We start from the raw sequence: 16,869 nt of genomic DNA, 5'->3' as shown, positions 1-16,869 counted from the left end.
ACTGGGTTAAATGGTGAAGCCTGTAAAGGTTGCGCCTCTGTGCACAGTTGCTCCACCGATGTTGGGAGGTGTAAAGGTTTAATTCCTCATTCGGCAGGGATGCCAAAAAACCCCCGCCAATTACACATTAGAACACTACATTTAGCATTTAGCAATGCTTTATTTTTGCAGACACCCAGCAGTGACAGGAAAGCAGCTTTGCGTCCTGATCAGTCATTGAGAAAAAAAAAAAAAAGTTAGCCTTTGACAAAAATGCATAAAAATCAACAAATGGACGGACAAAGTGAAAATCCGAAGTGCATGCTCATTTAAGAAGGTTCACTTCTGTGATTTTTGGCCCAGTTTAGGAAAATAAGAATGTTTTATTTCTGTTTTTGTAATTTGCTGATATTTTGTATGTATAAACTCTTTGTGGATAATTGAAATAATATGAGTGATGCAAATGGGTGAAGTAATTACAAGCAAAAAAGAAAATACATTTCCTGTATGGATGTGAAAAAAAACCCCACAAAAGTTGCAACCACTCCTCCATGACAGTTCCTCTTACCGCTTCATTTTTGAGCCATCACATGATTGCAGTATTTCTTTTGAGCAATCTCTCCCGAACACAGTGAGCGCCTCAAAAGCTTAATTCTTCAAACATAAGAATACACCACGGTTCAGAGTTTCCATGGGAGAATCACAATGGACTGTATAATCAGGACTGCATTACTCTTCTCGGGTAGGTGCTGCTTATAAGATTTCTCTTGTTTGTCCAAAAAAAAGTATGCTGGAATACTGGTGGATGTGAAATTATTTTCTTTTAATCATACGTGTCCAGACAATGTTTTAACAAATTTAATTTTGTATTGAAAAAGGTTTCAGAAAGGTGCTATAATTTTATAAATATTTGCACTTGGGTGGTAGAAAAGGAGTCCTTGTCAAAACGAGATCATTTGAGCCAATAGAAGTCTCTCAAGGTCAGCAGTCGCTGGGAGGACACGGAGATCACTTCCTGATTAATTTTTTAGGTTTTTTTAAAAAAGTTTTACTGTAGGTTAAGTGTAATTACACAATATGTTTTTAGATGCTGCATGAGAAGGTACATTATAGAGGGGCTACATTTCTGTAGCAACATCTTATTTTATATTCTAGTCGTATAACGGCCTTATGTTTCAACATTCTCTATTGTGACCAAAGAAGGACAGACAAAGCTTCATTACATTTCACCCAGTTTCTATAAAAAGTCAAGACCTCCCACAAAAGAAAGGTGTCATAGCTGTTGTCACCATTTGAGTCATCAGACTTTCTCTTTTGGTTACTGTTGTAAATTCATTAGAGTCTCTTTGTTTAATCAAAAGGTACCTTGGCAAATTTAGAAGGAATTCAACCGAGACCCTATTCTCCAATTTCTACTTTTGTTCTTAGACCCAGAATGAACAATAGAAGTAACATGCAGGCAAGAGCAATATGTAGATGTTTGGAGGAAATAAAAACACCTTCATCTTCATTGAACTTAATCTTTATTCACATTTTATGACACCAAGTTGAGAAATCAAAGATGAAGTAAGCTTTAGGCTTTCAAATCATTATAATCGCTGTAAGGCACAAACTGGCTGTTACTCATGAATGTCTCCTTCTGTCTTCTCCAATCTTCAGCACTAAAAGCTGCTCTCTGTTTTAATATTGATCCTGTCGCTTGGAAAACTTTGAGTAATGACGCGGCTGGTTTTGGATATCATGTGGTGCAGAGCCCAAAAGGGTAGGTTTCAACCTTTCTATTTCAGTAAACATTTCTCAGATGTGCTTACTCGTAACCGCAGTGTGGTGGGGAGTGGCATTTATTCATCTCATGCTAATAGGTTCTTTTGTCATTTCCTTATTTTATCAGACTGCTCGTCAGTGCCCCTCTTGCGCAACGTAGCTCAACGGAAAGAGGGCAAATATTTATGTGCTCCACATCAAGCTGTAGTGCACTTTCAGTTTCATGTAAGGAAACCTCCACCTGTTCCTAAATACTTGACATATACTCACATTTCACACTGATAGAAATATTGATAGAACATGTTGGCCAATGGGATTGTCCTTGTATTGTGGTCACCATTCCATAATATGGGAATATTGTCAATGCAGTGCCAGACTTTGCAGTCAACGCATCCTTCGGATTGACAATGACAACTGATTCCATCTCAGGAAACACTCTGGTGAGTTGCCACTAGGCAGGATCCTCACGCACTACGCTTCTTTGGAACTACACCATTTTGGATCAGAAAATCTTCAGATAAATGTTTTTCATTTTTACTTTCAGGTATGCGGTCCAACTATTCCAAAGGACTGTGCAAGCCTCACCATGTACAACGGCGTGTGCCTTCAGCTTGGTCAAAAGAATCCTGTGCCTTCTTCCCTTGAAGGTAAAAATTCTTAGATTATCTTAATAACAGACAGATAAGATGTAATGAGACAGACCTTATATGTATCGGCAACCATCAGCAAACCATAAAAGCTGGATTATAAAATCTGATCATCATTAACTTTATTTTTACAGATTGCCGCACCCAAGCAGACATTGCATTTCTTTTGGATGGTTCAGGCAGTGTGGAGCCTGCTGATTTTACCACAATGAAAAATTTTGTGAAAAGCCTGGTCAGTTCCTTCAAAGGAAAAGACACAAAGGTATGATGATGATGATGATGATGATGATGATGATGATGACGACGACAATTAGTATTATTGTTGTTATAATAATATAAGTAAGAGTAGGAGGAAGAGGATATTGAATCCCTGAATATATTTATATGTGGATATTTTCCCTCTATTTTTGCAGTTTGCCATTGTTCAATTCTCCAGCATATACAGAATCCACTTTTCCTTTGATTTTGACAAAAGTACCTTGGAAAACAACATTAACAGCATTAGACAATTGACTGGAGGGACAAACACAGCTTCTGCCATTCGATATGTTGTGTAAGTACCTCAGGAATATAACCTCTTCACCTTATGCTGAACAAACAGGAAGTGATTGGTGCAATTCATTCCTTGTGTTGGTGTGAGAGGCTGCATCTGTGACATTAAAACTGAGACTCACAAAATCAAAATCATCATGTTTTGTAAGTTGTTTGAGAAGAGATATTTTCCTTTTCCAACACAACCAAATGTCATATCCAATCCTTGAAGAAATATTTGCATTAGCTCAACTGAGGTAAAGGAGAAAATTCTTCATTTTTTTCCCTGTTTTGTTGTTTTATAGTGACAATGTGTTCATAGCAAGACGTGGTTCCAGGGAAAATGTGGGGAAGGTCTTGATAGTTATTACAGATGGAGAATCTCAAGAAAGAGAGCTTCTACCTAATGCAGTAAAGGCAGCGGAAAATAAAAAAATAGTTCGATTTGCTATTGGGGTAAGTTTTATTATATATTTTTTCACATTCTGGAAGATCACCTGACTATTTAGAGCGAGCCTACTTCAGGTTATTGGGTTTCAAAGTGATCAAAGTATTGTGCAGTAAGAATCTTGGCTCCACACCAATGTTGTGGAAATTAGCATTTTAAGTTCAATGATCATAAAACTGTCAGATATTGCTCCAATTTTTCATTATGTTTTAGAACCTACAAAGCAAAAGATGATCAGTATAACGGGGATGTGTAAACCTGTTATGTTATCATGTTTAGGTTGGAAGTGCTTTTTCTAACCCCACGGCAATAAAGGAACTGGAGACCATTGCATCTTCCCCCTCCAACAACCACATGTTTCAAGTGGAGAACTTTAATGCACTTGAAAGAATCAGTAGCAGTTTGCAGGAGAAAATCTTCTCTATTGAAGGTGCAGATGTGATGCAGCCACATCCTTCTGTTTAAGCATCAGCGTTTCACCATCAGCTCCATCCCAATATGTTTTATGCCTGGTGATTTTTGCAGGATCTCAAACAAGTGGACAATCACTAGAAATGGAAATGTCGCAAGTGGGGTTCAGCGCTGCATATGACTCTGAGGTGCTGAAGTTCAACACGTGAGCTGTACAGAGTAGCTGCGCCTGAAATGCATTCTTTACATTGTCTGTCTGACTTTAAGGGATTTCTGATGGGCGCTGTTGGTGCCAACCAGTGGAAGGGAGGATTCCTGAAGTATAGGACCACATCCAAGCGGATGGAATCAGTCTATCCTTCAGATATTGATCCTGATAGTTATCTGGGTAGGGTTAGAATGGAGCTTACTACAGTAAAAAGCAGTTTTAATGACCAAAGTAAATGACTATGAAATCAATGACAAAGAGATGTTCAAAAAATAGGAAATAACAACAGACTACAAAAATGTATTGGTTTTTCAATCAATCATGTCGTGGAAATGAAACAATACTCTCTCTCACACTACTTCTTCTCCTCACACTGATGGAAGAAAAGCTTATTTCAAATTGAATTATTGATCATTTTCATTATAGCTTGTTATGTGGACAGTTTGCCCAAGCGTTGAGTTGAATTCAATGCTTGGTGATGTGACCACTTGCCTGCAACCTGTGAACATTTTGTCGTATGCAATTTGATTTGGATTTAAGGTTACTCCATGGCAGTGGCAAAAACAGCGGGCGGCTCTTTGACAATAGTTGGTGCTCCGAGATATCGACACATTGGTACAGTGATAGCAGTCCAGACACCTAAAATGTACGAGAAGATCAACCCCTACCCTAAGCAAGTGTGTGTCGACAGGTTAAGATTAATACCTCTCGAAGCAGTGTCGCATTTCTCTGTAAATGCATTTTTTTTGTGGCAACATTTAGAGTGGTGAATATTTTGGGGCAGTGGTTTGCGCCATGGACGTGGATGGTGACGCCTACACTGACCTCATCCTCATATCTGCCCCTATGTATGTGGAAGATGACAGAGAGGGAAGAGTTTATGCTTGCACCTTGTCTGGTTTGGTAAATGTTTTGATTATTTTACGAACAATTCTTTCATTTCTATCACAATCGCTTTGATTCCCTTTACGCTCTTTGCAGAATGTTAAGTTTAAGGCTGACGTAGTATTGAGTGGTTCTGCGTCCAATTTGGGGAGGTTTGGGTCTTCTCTTGCTGTACTGCCCGATCTTAACGCAGATGGCTTCAACGACCTGGCTGTCGGAGCGCCTTTGGAGAATAACGGTCAAGGCAGCATCTACATATTTCATGGCAAAGGCAAAGGAAGAATCAGTCTGACTTACTCACAAGTGAGCAAGATCCTCATTCCTACTCACTAGTCCTATCTTTCCATCTCCTGTCCATGTGAGCCAGGTCCAGCTCAAGGTTTCTTCCTGTTCAACGGGCGTTTTTCCTTGATTCTGTTGCGTGCTACAACAAAACTTAAAATGAACCCACTTCAAAAACATCTACACAAAACGTATGTATCCAAATAAAATAGTGTAGTATAAAATGAAACTGTTTCCATTTGTGTAGAGAATTGTTGCCTCAGAAGTCAGGCCAGGACTGAAGTTCTTTGGCATGTCCATCAGTCCGTCATCACTTGACCTTAGCAATGATGGGCTGCCTGACTTAGCAGTGGGTTCAAAGGGCACCATCGTCTTACTCAGGTGAGGGCATGTGACTGTTATTCATCTTTCAAGCACATGGAAAATTCAATGACCATTTTTTCCTCATTTAGATGAGAATTGTTTAAATAATGATCCACATCCACTTTCATATCCTTTTTTCAGATCCAAGCCAATAGTGATGGTCAAAGCTACGGCGTCATTCAGCCCCAGACTGATTCCAACTCAAAACTCAAACTGCTCAGTGCCGTTAGTGAACATGGCTAAAATCTGCTTCATCATGACCTCCAAGTTCACCCAAGGTGTCTAAAATTAAACACTCACATTTATGTACCCCAGAATTGTCGATGAAACTCTCATCTATTGCAGCTCGAGCAAGGATTAACTTTACTTTTAAGCTGGATTCCACACGCGGCGAGTTAACCAACCGAGCTTTCTTGAAAGACAAACAGAGAATTTTCTCCGGCACCACCAACCTCAGGCTTCAGCGACAACAGTGTGTTGATGTGACGTTCTATGTCGAGGTGGGCTGTTGAATAGGACTGTCACACAGAGAAATACACTTGTTTGGCTGTGTGAAAGACACAAAAAATATCTCAAAACACCCTCACCTTTGTGCAGGCCTGTCCTGAAGATGCTTTAAATGAACTTACCAATGAGCTCAAATTCAGCTTTGAGGGTTTGCCGTCCTTCACAAATCTCAGGCCCAGCCTCCCTCCGCAGGCACAGACAACATCCATTCATCCTGTATGTGTTTTCTTGTTTTACTCAAATTTCTCATCTGCAAAAAAAAAAAAAAAAATTGTGCTTGCCTAAATTTATTCTTATTTGTAAACTCTGTATGAAGCACAAAGTACATTAGATATTTCTGTTTTCCCTGAGGAAAATGTTCAGGTGTGCATGGTTTTGGCTTTCTTTTGCCCCCAGCTAAACTTTGAAATCAACTGTGGCAATGACGACAAATGTGTGGATAACCTGAACTTGGATTTCAATTTTACCAGGTGAGTTAGAAAAGGGGGCTCTAAATTTCAGGACTGTGAAACATTCATTTGTTTCCCTCATCATATCTCAATTAATCATTTAGCACTTTTTAATATTTAAAGCAGCAGCTCTCAGCCCACCTGCACAGTCATCGGGTGATCTTTTTGTTTCTGCTGCTAGTTTAGATAAAGATGTAACAGAAACTTTTAGTTTACGGCCATTTTAATCGTCAGCAGTTTAGATAATCTCAATCGTGATCGGCATTACTCCACATGTACGAAACATAAGGTTAACAGAGTTTGTGGAATTTGATTTTTTCCTCTCCTTACTCACCCTTCAGATCCCTGGAGCTCAAAGTGGGTATTGATGATCTGTTGAATGTTACCGTCTCAGTGGAAAACAGTGAAGAAAACTCCTACAACAGCCATGTTCTTCTCACATACCCAGCTGGACTCTCATATCGCAAGCTCACGGTTATACAGGTAAGGCAGCAGCTTCAGGTTTGCAGCAATTCACGCTGGTTAAAAGCTTCCAGATTTAAATTTATTTTTTGATTGTATTTTTTTTAATCAGGGAAGAATTGAGTGCAACTCCGTTGACAGTGAGGATGAATTACAGCGAGGGAAGACAGATTGCACCATTGACAAACCTATTTTTAAGAGCGACTCCAAGGTTTGACAGATCACTTACATGTTGCTGTGATGAGATGAAAGAAGAACATAAATATATCATTTTATGTTATAGGTTTATTTCATTGTTTCCTATGGCATTGAAACCAACAGTCAATTTAATGAAAGGATTTTTATCACTGCAAATGCAACGAGGTAATTTTACATCTACAAAACCACAGCCATGTAAAGGCAAGTAGATATTTAACTATTCATGAAAAAATGATCTGTCATTTAGTCAGAATGAAGAGCACTCCGGATTAAGTAATCTCTACAGTATAAAAGGGATTGACGTCAAGTACATCATTTTTGTGACACTAGAAAGGTTTGTCATTTAGTATTTCCCAAATTTCATAATTTCGATTTATTACATTGCATTAAGCACTGTTGTCTTATACTCATGACATTTCTGCTTAGCTCCCAAAGCTACAGCAATTTCACTTTTGGAAATGATGATTTGCAGAAACCAGTCCTACAGAAACTTGTGGTAAAATATCTGCCTTTTACATCAGTAACAGATGAGAAGATTTGTCATTCAAACCTATGTAAAACCACGTAAAACCTGCCCTGTTCTCCTTTCTACAAGGTTACAAATGACATTAGAGCTCTGACTTTCACTACAGTCATCAGGGTACCCGTGCAGCTCGGTGACAGGAACATCTGGGCAGATTCAACCAATTTGCAGGTACTTGGCAGGTGTGATGGATAGAAGATTTCATCCCGTTCTTTGTGAAACTGACATAAATGAGCTCTGTCAGATTCCAGACTGCCACAGAGATGATGATGAGGAGCCTGTCCTCACAGATTTTGTCACTGAGATTCAGAAAACAAAGAGAGTGGTAAGTGTTCCCAAACATTCAGCATTTATGACATCCTCACATCCAGCTCAGATTGATAACAGCTAAATATAAACTGGGGACAAGAAAGACAAAATCAAAATTTAATGGAAAATTAAAGGTCAATATCAAATTAAAATGAGCAGTGGTTAAGACAGGGGGCATCTGACCACTAAATCTTTGTGATATCTTTTTTATTTCTGCCACTGATAACCATTTGAACTACAAGCTAGTATTTTTTCCTTGCAAGAAAGGCTGCCCCACCATCAACAATAATACATAGGACCAATAGCATTTATCTGCAGTCGTGGTGCTGACTCTGCTTTCTGCCAACAGGACTGCACTGTAGCCAAGTGTGGTGTGTTCAAATGCAGCAAGTTTATGCAAGGGACAGAGAGTAAAACGTACAGCATCTCTGCCAACCTTAGTTCTGGCTGGATACAGCAGGTAATTCAACCACTTTGAAATACCTTGAATTACTTTTTTCTGTATTAAAATATCAGTAGGCTCAACACACTCACTTTCCTTCCTAAACAGATTGGACTAAAATCTGCAAAATTCCTCTTGACCAGCACCGCTAGTCTGGACTATGACACTAAGCGGTACATTATCTTTTCTGCTGGGTCGAATAACAATACTTCCATTCGCAAGGTGATTCAACATATTTCCTTGTGCATTGTAGTTAGAAAGATTTGAGCATGATCTTTGTTCTACCATGTCTCAGATTGAAGCAGAGGTAGAGGTGTATCCTCTCCCAGACTTTACGCAAGCAATTATTGGAGGATCACTGGGAGGACTAGCTCTGCTGGTATTAATCACAACAGTCCTATATAAGGTGACCAACTGCAGAAACACTTTATCCAGTGTTTGCTATTTACTCTCACCTTCATGCGTGTTTGATATCTTTCCTTTGAATTCTCAGGTTGGATTTTTTAAGAGTAAATACAAACAAATGCTTGATGACACTGCGGGGGAAGCAGGAAATCCTGAAGCAGGAGACTAACCTTAACAAGATCAAAAGTAAAGGCAGCTGGTGTGCCACAGAAGCTGGCAAGTCCCATATTTATGCAAACCATCATTAGCCTGGTAAATGACATTTTTCTGTTTAAGAACTTAAAATGGGTGTTGAATATATATCTGAATTTGTGTTTTGATGAAATTTGATTTGCCTTTTCTGTTTACTTAAAAAAGGTTTTATTTTCAAACAAACATACACAATAAAACCACTTTGTGTGACAAGAATCTACTTGGTGGACAAAAACTACCACTAAATTATACTGTTTTATGTGTATTTCTTTGTAAATAAATAGTTTCAAAACAAGTTCCATGCCTAGAAAATTCTTTATTTGCTGCAAAATTGACCATCACATTGCTGTGTAAAAAACGACATAAAATGGCACGCAGAATAAATACCATAACATTTAGACTGTTTGTAAAAGATGAAAAGATGCAAGACACTCCTAAGTTATAAAAATCTAAACTTTCTTTGGGTCCTGTATGAGCAAACATTTTAATTAATTTGAATCCTTGGATTTCAAGTCCATTTCCAAACCTTAAATGGCTTTGAAAGTCAGTCTAAAATTGTGCAGTGAGTGAGATTGGCTTTCAGATGCATTATTAAACTACCCACCTCTCTGGGGAGAAAATACAAGACATCATAACAGGAACAATGTGGTAAAAGAGAGAATAAAAAAGAGGAATAAAGAAATTGCATTTCCTGTTGTAGCTGCTGCAGGGGACGGTATGTCATCAATTGTCTCCTTTAAGAAGGGCCCAAACTTTGAGATTTTTTCAAAAACATGAATATCGGCACGTGCTGATTTGTTTCCACTCATTGTTACAATGGCCACCTGGAACCAAGATGACTCTGACTTGCACAGCAGGGGGCTGCCCTGATGCCACTGTTAACAGAAACAAGTATAATGAATTGCTCTTCATGAGGCCAGGCTGAAGATTAAAACAGACTTTAAAGAACTTAATTTACCAATTGAAGGTTCATGATGTTAGTGCAGATGTAATTAGAATCAGAAACACTTCCACAACTCGCCACTTGAGTGTCAAGATTTTGAAGACCTGGAATGGCTATTTCACTGCCTACGAAAAATCCCAGGTGCAAATATTAATAATCTTCAGCAAACAATAATGGATTTAAAACATGTTCGAGAGCTTTACCTGTGCTCACACTTTCTTTTTCCCAACCTGCCACCCAACATGGAGTTCCCACTGGGAAAGATCTGTCATTGTTAATGTCAATGCACACAGGCTGGATGTGATCTTTGTAGCTGATTGGTTTAGCCAGCTTTAGCAGTGCAACACTGATCCCAGGCAGATTGTGGATTATAATCCTGTCAACATCCAAGGATGTCTCAAACATTTCTACACCATTCACAATCTGTGGCCCAACAAACACCCTCCACTCACTGACATCTGGACTGGGATTATGTGGAGGAAAGAATAAGTTAATTGTTGGTACATCAGACTAGCAGTAGCAATTACCGGCAGTAAATTCTCACCCGGAGAAACATCGGGCAGAGGTGAGGACAAAATTGTGAGCAATCAGGGTTCCTCCACAAGCGTAACTGCCATTTTTGTGGAGGCGAACCATCCAGGGCCATGTTCCTCCAGTTCTGTTCTCTGCAGTACGACTGTTCATAGAAGCTTGGCCACAAATGGGTTCTAAATAAAACAAACAGTAATAATTACAAAAACAAATAACAAATAGGCAGGATTACTGGTGGTAGTTGTAGTTGTTGTTGTGGTGCTGTTGCTGTGTGTGGGGATGGTAGCAGATCAGGACAGTAGATCTAGCACTGCTAGATGAAGTACTGGAAGTAACAGCAGCAATACCAGAAGGAGCAGGTGGTGGCAGACCAGGACAGGAGTAGCTGCTGTCAGCATCCAGCCCACTGGAGGTGAACTGGACAAATCCTGGCTGATCAGAGCTGATATGCGAGTTGATCCAGGACTGGTAACTGGACACTCTGGAGTAGACTCCAGGCAGATTGGGTAGAGCACAGCCAAAACCAAAGCTAACGATCCCAGACTGGATCCACTTGTTGCCCTGCTTGCTGACCAGCGGACCTCCAGAGTCACCCTGAGGAGGTAGAGAGGAGGAGTGTGAGCATGACAGCAAATGGGAAACATACAGTTGTGGACTTCAATCAAGCAGAGTACCTGGCACGAGTCTTTTCCTCCTGCCAGAACACCGGCACAGATCATGTTTTCTGTGATTGTACCAACTCCATTCAGGCAGTTACAATGCCTGTTCCCCAAAACTGGAACTTCCACTTCTTGCAGAGTTTGAGGGAACGGTAAAGACACTAAGGGAACAACAACATGGGAGACAGTTCACACCACTGCCCATTGCTTCCAGATGACAACAACACTGAAATCTAAGCAAAGATTTGTGTGAGCAACAAGAAGTCTCACCTCCCTCATTGACATCTCCCCAGCCAGTGACCCAGCTGTCAGTACCATTGTTGAACACACTGTCACTGGCTGCCAGACACACGGGTCTGATGTAGTCTGTCAATGTGACTGCTGACGAGAGTCTGAGCAGAGCAATATCGTTGTTGCTGCTGTCACGGTCATAGTTTGGGTGCAAAACAATCCTGGAAACACGTCTGGACACTTCGTTTGGGTTTGTGCCCTGCAGGTTCTGACGACCCAGAGAAATCCGCCACCCAGATGTGCTTGAACTAAAGTCATAGACATGCAATGTGTTGACCAAAGAGTGACAGACAATAAATTTGGACGACTGTACCATCACAGTTACCCACCTGGAGAAGCAGTGAGCAGCAGACATCACCCACTCTCTGTTGATGAGGGAACCACCACAAACATGGCGGCCAAATATCTGCAGACTAACCTGCCAGGGCCAATTTCCAGCTGGAGCATCTTCACCTCCAACTATCCTGTTGCTCAGAGGAGTGATGCCACACACTGCAAAGGGTTGCAGTAAAAGTATTGCAAGTTATCCAATCTGACATGATTAGTCACCAAACCAACAGCGTTCATAAAAAGCCTCAATATACACAAAGATTTGGTCAGAAAATGAAAGCATGTGAATGTCAAGCACTTGGTGCAGAGTACCGCTAAGTCAACATTGATGTGTACAAATGTTTGAGAAAGAGGACAGAGACCAAGATGACATAAAGGAGAGTCTTTCCAATCAGGTAAACTATTGACTGCTCTGGGATCATTGATCTTTGAGGTCTTGTTGTCTCACACATCACCCATTTCAACTGTAATTAACCTGACACAAATATTTGAAAGATTTCAACAGTCAATTTACTCACATTCAGCACTTGAGACAGTTGAGGCCACAGCTGTTTCCATAAGTTCTGCTTGTGCAGTAGATCTAGCACTGCTAGATGAAGTACTGGAAGTAACAGCAGCAATACCAGAAGGAGCAGGTGGTGGCAGACCAGGACAGGAGTAGCTGCTGTCAGCATCCAGCCCACTGGAGGTGAACTGGACAAATCCTGGCTGATCAGAGCTGATATGCGAGTTGATCCAGGACTGGTAACTGGACACTCTGGAGTAGACTCCAGGCAGATTGGGTAGAGCACAGCCAAAACCAAAGCTAACAATCCCAGACTGGATCCACTTGTTGCCCTGCTTGCTGACCAGCGGACCTCCAGAGTCACCCTGAGGAGGTAGAGAGGAGGAGTGTGAGCATGACAGCAAATGGGAAACATACAGTTGTGGACTTCAATCAAGCAGAGTACCTGGCACGAGTCTTTTCCTCCTGCCAGAACACCAGCACAGATCATGTTTTCTGTGATTGTACCAACTCCATTCAGGCAGTTACAATGCCTGTTCCCCAAAACTGGAACTTCCACTTCTTGCAGAATTTGAGGGAACGGTAAAGACACTAAGGGAACAACAACATGGGAGACAGTTCACACCACTGCCCATTGATTCCAGATGACAACAACACTGAAATTCTAAGATTTGTGTGAGCAACAAGAAGTCTCACCTCCCTCATTGACATCTCCCCAGCCAGTGACCCAGCTGTCAGTACCATTGTTGAACACACTGTCACTGGCTGCCAGACACACGGGTCTGATGTAGTCTGTCAATGTGACTGCTGACGAGAGTCTGAGCAGAGCAATATCGTTGTTGCTGCTGTCACGGTCATAGTTTGGGTGCAAAACAATCCTGGAAACACGTCTGGACACTTCGTTTGGGTTTGTGCCCTGCAGGTTCTGACGACCCAAAGAAATCTGCCACCCAGATGTGCTTGAACTAAAGTCACAGACATGCACTGTGTTGACCAAAGAGTGACAGACAATAAATTTGGATGACTGTACCATCACAGTTACCCACCTGGAGAAGCAGTGAGCAGCAGACATCACCCACTCTCTGTTGATGAGGGAACCACCACAAACATGGCGGCCAAATATCTGCAGACTAACCTGCCAGGGCCAATTTCCAGCTGGAGCATCTTCACCTCCAACTATCCTGTTGCTCAGAGGAGTGATGCCACACACTGTCAATAAACAAGTAAGCCATATTTTTGTTAATATGTAAATATTCTGATTATAAAATACTATTATGATTGTCCCTTTACTCACAGACAGTATTCTTTTAAATGAAAACACTTAATTAAAAAAAAGCCAATAAAATCAAAGGATATAATTAAACTTTATGTTAAATTCAACTCACCATTAAGTTGTGCCTCTGATTCTGAGTGGAAATAAAAAATGAAATAAATTTATTTGCGATGTTGGCATTTGAAACACATAATTTTGTTTCCAATCTTTTTCTTATTATAATTATTATAGTGAACAGAAATGTATTTTACATATTCATCCTAAAATGAACATATCAGTGCATTATAGTCTTGTCTTTGCATTGAATATCGTGCTCATATACTCCTATTTATCGTAAAGGGTATGGAGCCAAATCATTGCTACAGGTTTTCAATGATAAAACTAGATCAAAACCTAACATTTGAAACTGTGACAGCATTGTAATTAAGGCAGATACCTAACCCTAACCAGAAACCCTTACCCCCTAACTCTTAATTTAAACCAACCCCTTTTTAGCCGCCTAATATTTCTCCAATACCCGTGACTCCTAAAACACTCAATATCTCCGTTTCACCTTCCCCTGCCGAACCTGCTCCTCTTCGCTTAAGGGTGTCCTTCCCTTCTCCCGCCTTCTCCACCCTCCCACTCCTCCCTACCCACAGAAAGCATTATTCCAAGTAGCCAAGTTGACCTTTCCTAATGCAGACAACTACTTTCAGCTCTGTAACTACTCACCACACCTCACCCAAAAGCAAAAAGACAATCTGAAACTGATCAATAATACCATAGCAATGCACTTTCCAGTCTTGTTGGAGATTCTTCTTTCAAAAGGATAGTACTGAATGGCCTCCTTCAAAGGCCAAACTTCCCTTCCTAACCCAAACACCCTAGCCCCAACAAGCCATACTACCCCTTGTCAAGGATGAATGCCAGACAAACCCACAAACAACACCCTCACCCCTGCGTCACTTCGCCACTGTACTCATACATTCATCTCTGCTTTTTCCACACAAAACCTCAGGCCTTCAAATATGAATATCACCAACTTTAGTCTGTTACAGTCCCAACATCTGACTTTCTACAACCATCAAATTATATCAGCTTACAGAACAAGCAGTCCAGTCAAGACTCACCTCAGTTCTCTGAACATACACTCATACCACAACTCAAACACATAAAAAAAAAAGAAAAGTTTATTCATAAAATATTGACAGACAGAACTTTCCCCACTCTTGGCTTCATCTACACAACTGGGCCTGATCTTGACCCCTGGGAGGGGGGGGGGGGACTGCAATCTTCCCACTAGTCTGACTTCCTCATAACCAGTGCAATACAATTTAAATCAACCTCTAAAACCAAAACCCTAACCTGATTCATGTTTATGTGTATACTTGGCTGAAATAGACTCACTAAAAAAAAATAAACGATTCTGGTTTAATATTGTTATTCGTGCCAAATCAGGTTGAAACATCTGAAATTTTGCTACTTTCATAGTATAGTTAATATGACAGATTGTGCTTTGTTTTTATCATCCCATTTGGCCTACGTCCCATGACGGCATGCCCCACGCTAGATCAGTGCCATAAGTCTGAACAACCTCAAAATATAAGATACAGAAATATAAAAAAAATAATTTTGTCTGAATTTGAAGATCAAAAAATTGTAACACCTGGTTGTATTTTAACAAAACAAAACAAACAAAAACCCCATTAGTTTCAATTTCAAACTTTGTTTTATTGATTGTATTATTTTTCCAAATTGTCAAACATTTTGGCCCTGATTTGGCTCAATATTGAAGCATTTCAGAAAAATACTTTGAGTGATGAAAAAAAAGCTAATAGAAACATAAAGAACATATAAAAATATCTTTATAAAATTAGAGCACAGCTTTCAAGCATGTGAGACAATCAGTTGACAAAAGTTTACTTTTGGTTTTTTTGCATAACTAAGCAACAGGAACATTTAGATTCAGATTCTGATTCAGGTTCAGATTTCCTTGATTCCCACAATGAAGAAATTTATGCTGCAACAGCAGCAAAAACAAAGAGAGGAAAAGACATTCAGGAATGCAAGGAAAGAAAAAGAACAATGAGTAATAATAATAAATATATACAAAATACAAAAAATAGAAATAAGAATAGAAAATATATAAAAATGTATAATAATCCAAGATAAATGGATTTAATGTAAATTATTACTAGTAGCTTATCACATTGTTGGAAAAAAAACATAACCAACAATCCAAAATATTTACAAAGTTAAATTAAAATTAAATTAAATTGTGTTTCAATAGTGTATTTGAGAATATCTAACTCACCTGCAAACAAAAGGCTTGCTAGAATCAATATACTGAGCCTCTTCCTCAAAGCCATTTCGTTGACAGCAGCCTCTCTGCTCTCATCTTTTATACATTTACTTTGACCCTTCACCTGTTGTGAAGCGTGACACGTTTTAGAGTTTTATTTATAGAAATAACAGAGAAACATTTCCTTGTGACGTCACTGCCAGGTTATAGATTATTTCCTATCACCACATTTCCTGTTCAGGATACCTGACACATTAAATTACCACTCTTGAGTATCTTAGATTCAGCGCACAAATAACCAAGACAGTTATTGATGCAATTCAGTAACGGCCTTGATTTAAATCAATCTTTAGAACATTTAAATTTTCTGTTAATGCTTCAGCCCTGCAGTGGAGCAAGGTTTCCTTTAAAATAGAAAAACAGATAAGGTGAGAACGGAATTTACCTGTGACAATGGTTGGTGTGATGTAACAAATAAACGCGTGTTGGCGTCATGCCTCATCCATCTTTTTCAGTGTCTTTTTGAAAAACCCAGCTACTCGTTTGACATACAGATGAAAGATCTCTACAGAAACGGTTAGATAATTAGCAGAATGTGCCGTGAAAAAAAATAACATCATAATGTATGTGGTCAGTAATTACAATAGGAGGAAATAGAAATATTTTTGACCTGGGCTGAGTAATAGCCATAAAAAAAGCTTTTCGAAGCACTTCCTCATTTTCATTTTATTTCATTAATCATCAATCAATCTGGGATTGTACTTTAGGCAAAACAAGACTTTTTTCATAACCAGGTTGAGTTTCAACACTCTTTTTGGTGTTATGTGTCCACATAACATTTCAACCAAACTCAAAATCACTGCATTAATAACACTTGTTTAAGCTGTGAAGAAACACTGAATAAATCATGGCGTGTTTGAAGAGAGGCAAGATGATCTGATCATAGGGAACATCTTGTTAAACCACAGGACCATTTATAGAACAACTGAAAGTAGCTAAACTTCAGCCTGTGGTTTACGGATTTGTTATGATAAAGATATGTTTCTTT

The 16,869-nt window shown here is 39.6% G+C and overlaps 2 protein-coding genes across 2 annotated transcripts; one reads left to right on the top strand and one right to left on the bottom strand.

The window, feature by feature from the left end:
- The first annotated feature begins 550 nt into the window (after positions 1 to 550).
- Positions 551 to 9,300, top strand: LOC101079122 (integrin alpha-X). Its single transcript, XM_011602817.2, has 30 exons — positions 551 to 721; positions 1,639 to 1,741; positions 1,871 to 1,968; positions 2,113 to 2,183; positions 2,288 to 2,390; positions 2,525 to 2,652; positions 2,804 to 2,943; positions 3,227 to 3,377; positions 3,649 to 3,799; positions 3,895 to 3,968; positions 4,048 to 4,168; positions 4,529 to 4,665; positions 4,751 to 4,891; positions 4,970 to 5,176; positions 5,403 to 5,536; positions 5,660 to 5,796; positions 5,864 to 6,018; positions 6,116 to 6,241; positions 6,422 to 6,495; positions 6,816 to 6,957; positions 7,049 to 7,147; positions 7,220 to 7,299; positions 7,382 to 7,468; positions 7,561 to 7,630; positions 7,730 to 7,828; positions 7,902 to 7,982; positions 8,316 to 8,426; positions 8,517 to 8,630; positions 8,704 to 8,814; positions 8,902 to 9,300. The coding sequence occupies exons 1-30, from the start codon at positions 685 to 687 to the stop codon at positions 8,980 to 8,982; spliced, it is 3,363 nt and encodes a 1,120-aa protein (XP_011601119.1). The 5' UTR covers positions 551 to 684; the 3' UTR covers positions 8,983 to 9,300.
- A 4-nt stretch (positions 9,301 to 9,304) lies between these two features.
- Positions 9,305 to 15,958, bottom strand: LOC101079350 (transmembrane protease serine 9-like). Its single transcript, XM_029837688.1, has 14 exons — positions 15,834 to 15,958; positions 13,650 to 13,670; positions 13,311 to 13,473; positions 12,961 to 13,229; positions 12,710 to 12,855; positions 12,278 to 12,629; positions 11,759 to 11,921; positions 11,409 to 11,677; positions 11,154 to 11,299; positions 10,827 to 11,073; positions 10,493 to 10,655; positions 10,152 to 10,411; positions 9,964 to 10,073; positions 9,305 to 9,880 (listed from the first exon to the last, which is right to left on the bottom strand). Exons 1-14 carry the CDS (start codon positions 15,886 to 15,888, stop codon positions 9,635 to 9,637), a joined length of 2,610 nt encoding a protein of 869 aa, XP_029693548.1. The 5' UTR covers positions 15,889 to 15,958; the 3' UTR covers positions 9,305 to 9,634.
- Between the last annotated feature and the right edge of the window lie 911 nt (positions 15,959 to 16,869).

Source organism: Takifugu rubripes, chromosome 1 (genome assembly GCF_901000725.2).
Source record: "Takifugu rubripes chromosome 1, fTakRub1.2, whole genome shotgun sequence".
NCBI lineage: Eukaryota > Metazoa > Chordata > Actinopteri > Tetraodontiformes > Tetraodontidae > Takifugu > Takifugu rubripes.
The sequence above is the reverse complement of the archived record's forward strand: the minus strand, read 5'-3'. Positions and strand labels throughout refer to the sequence as shown.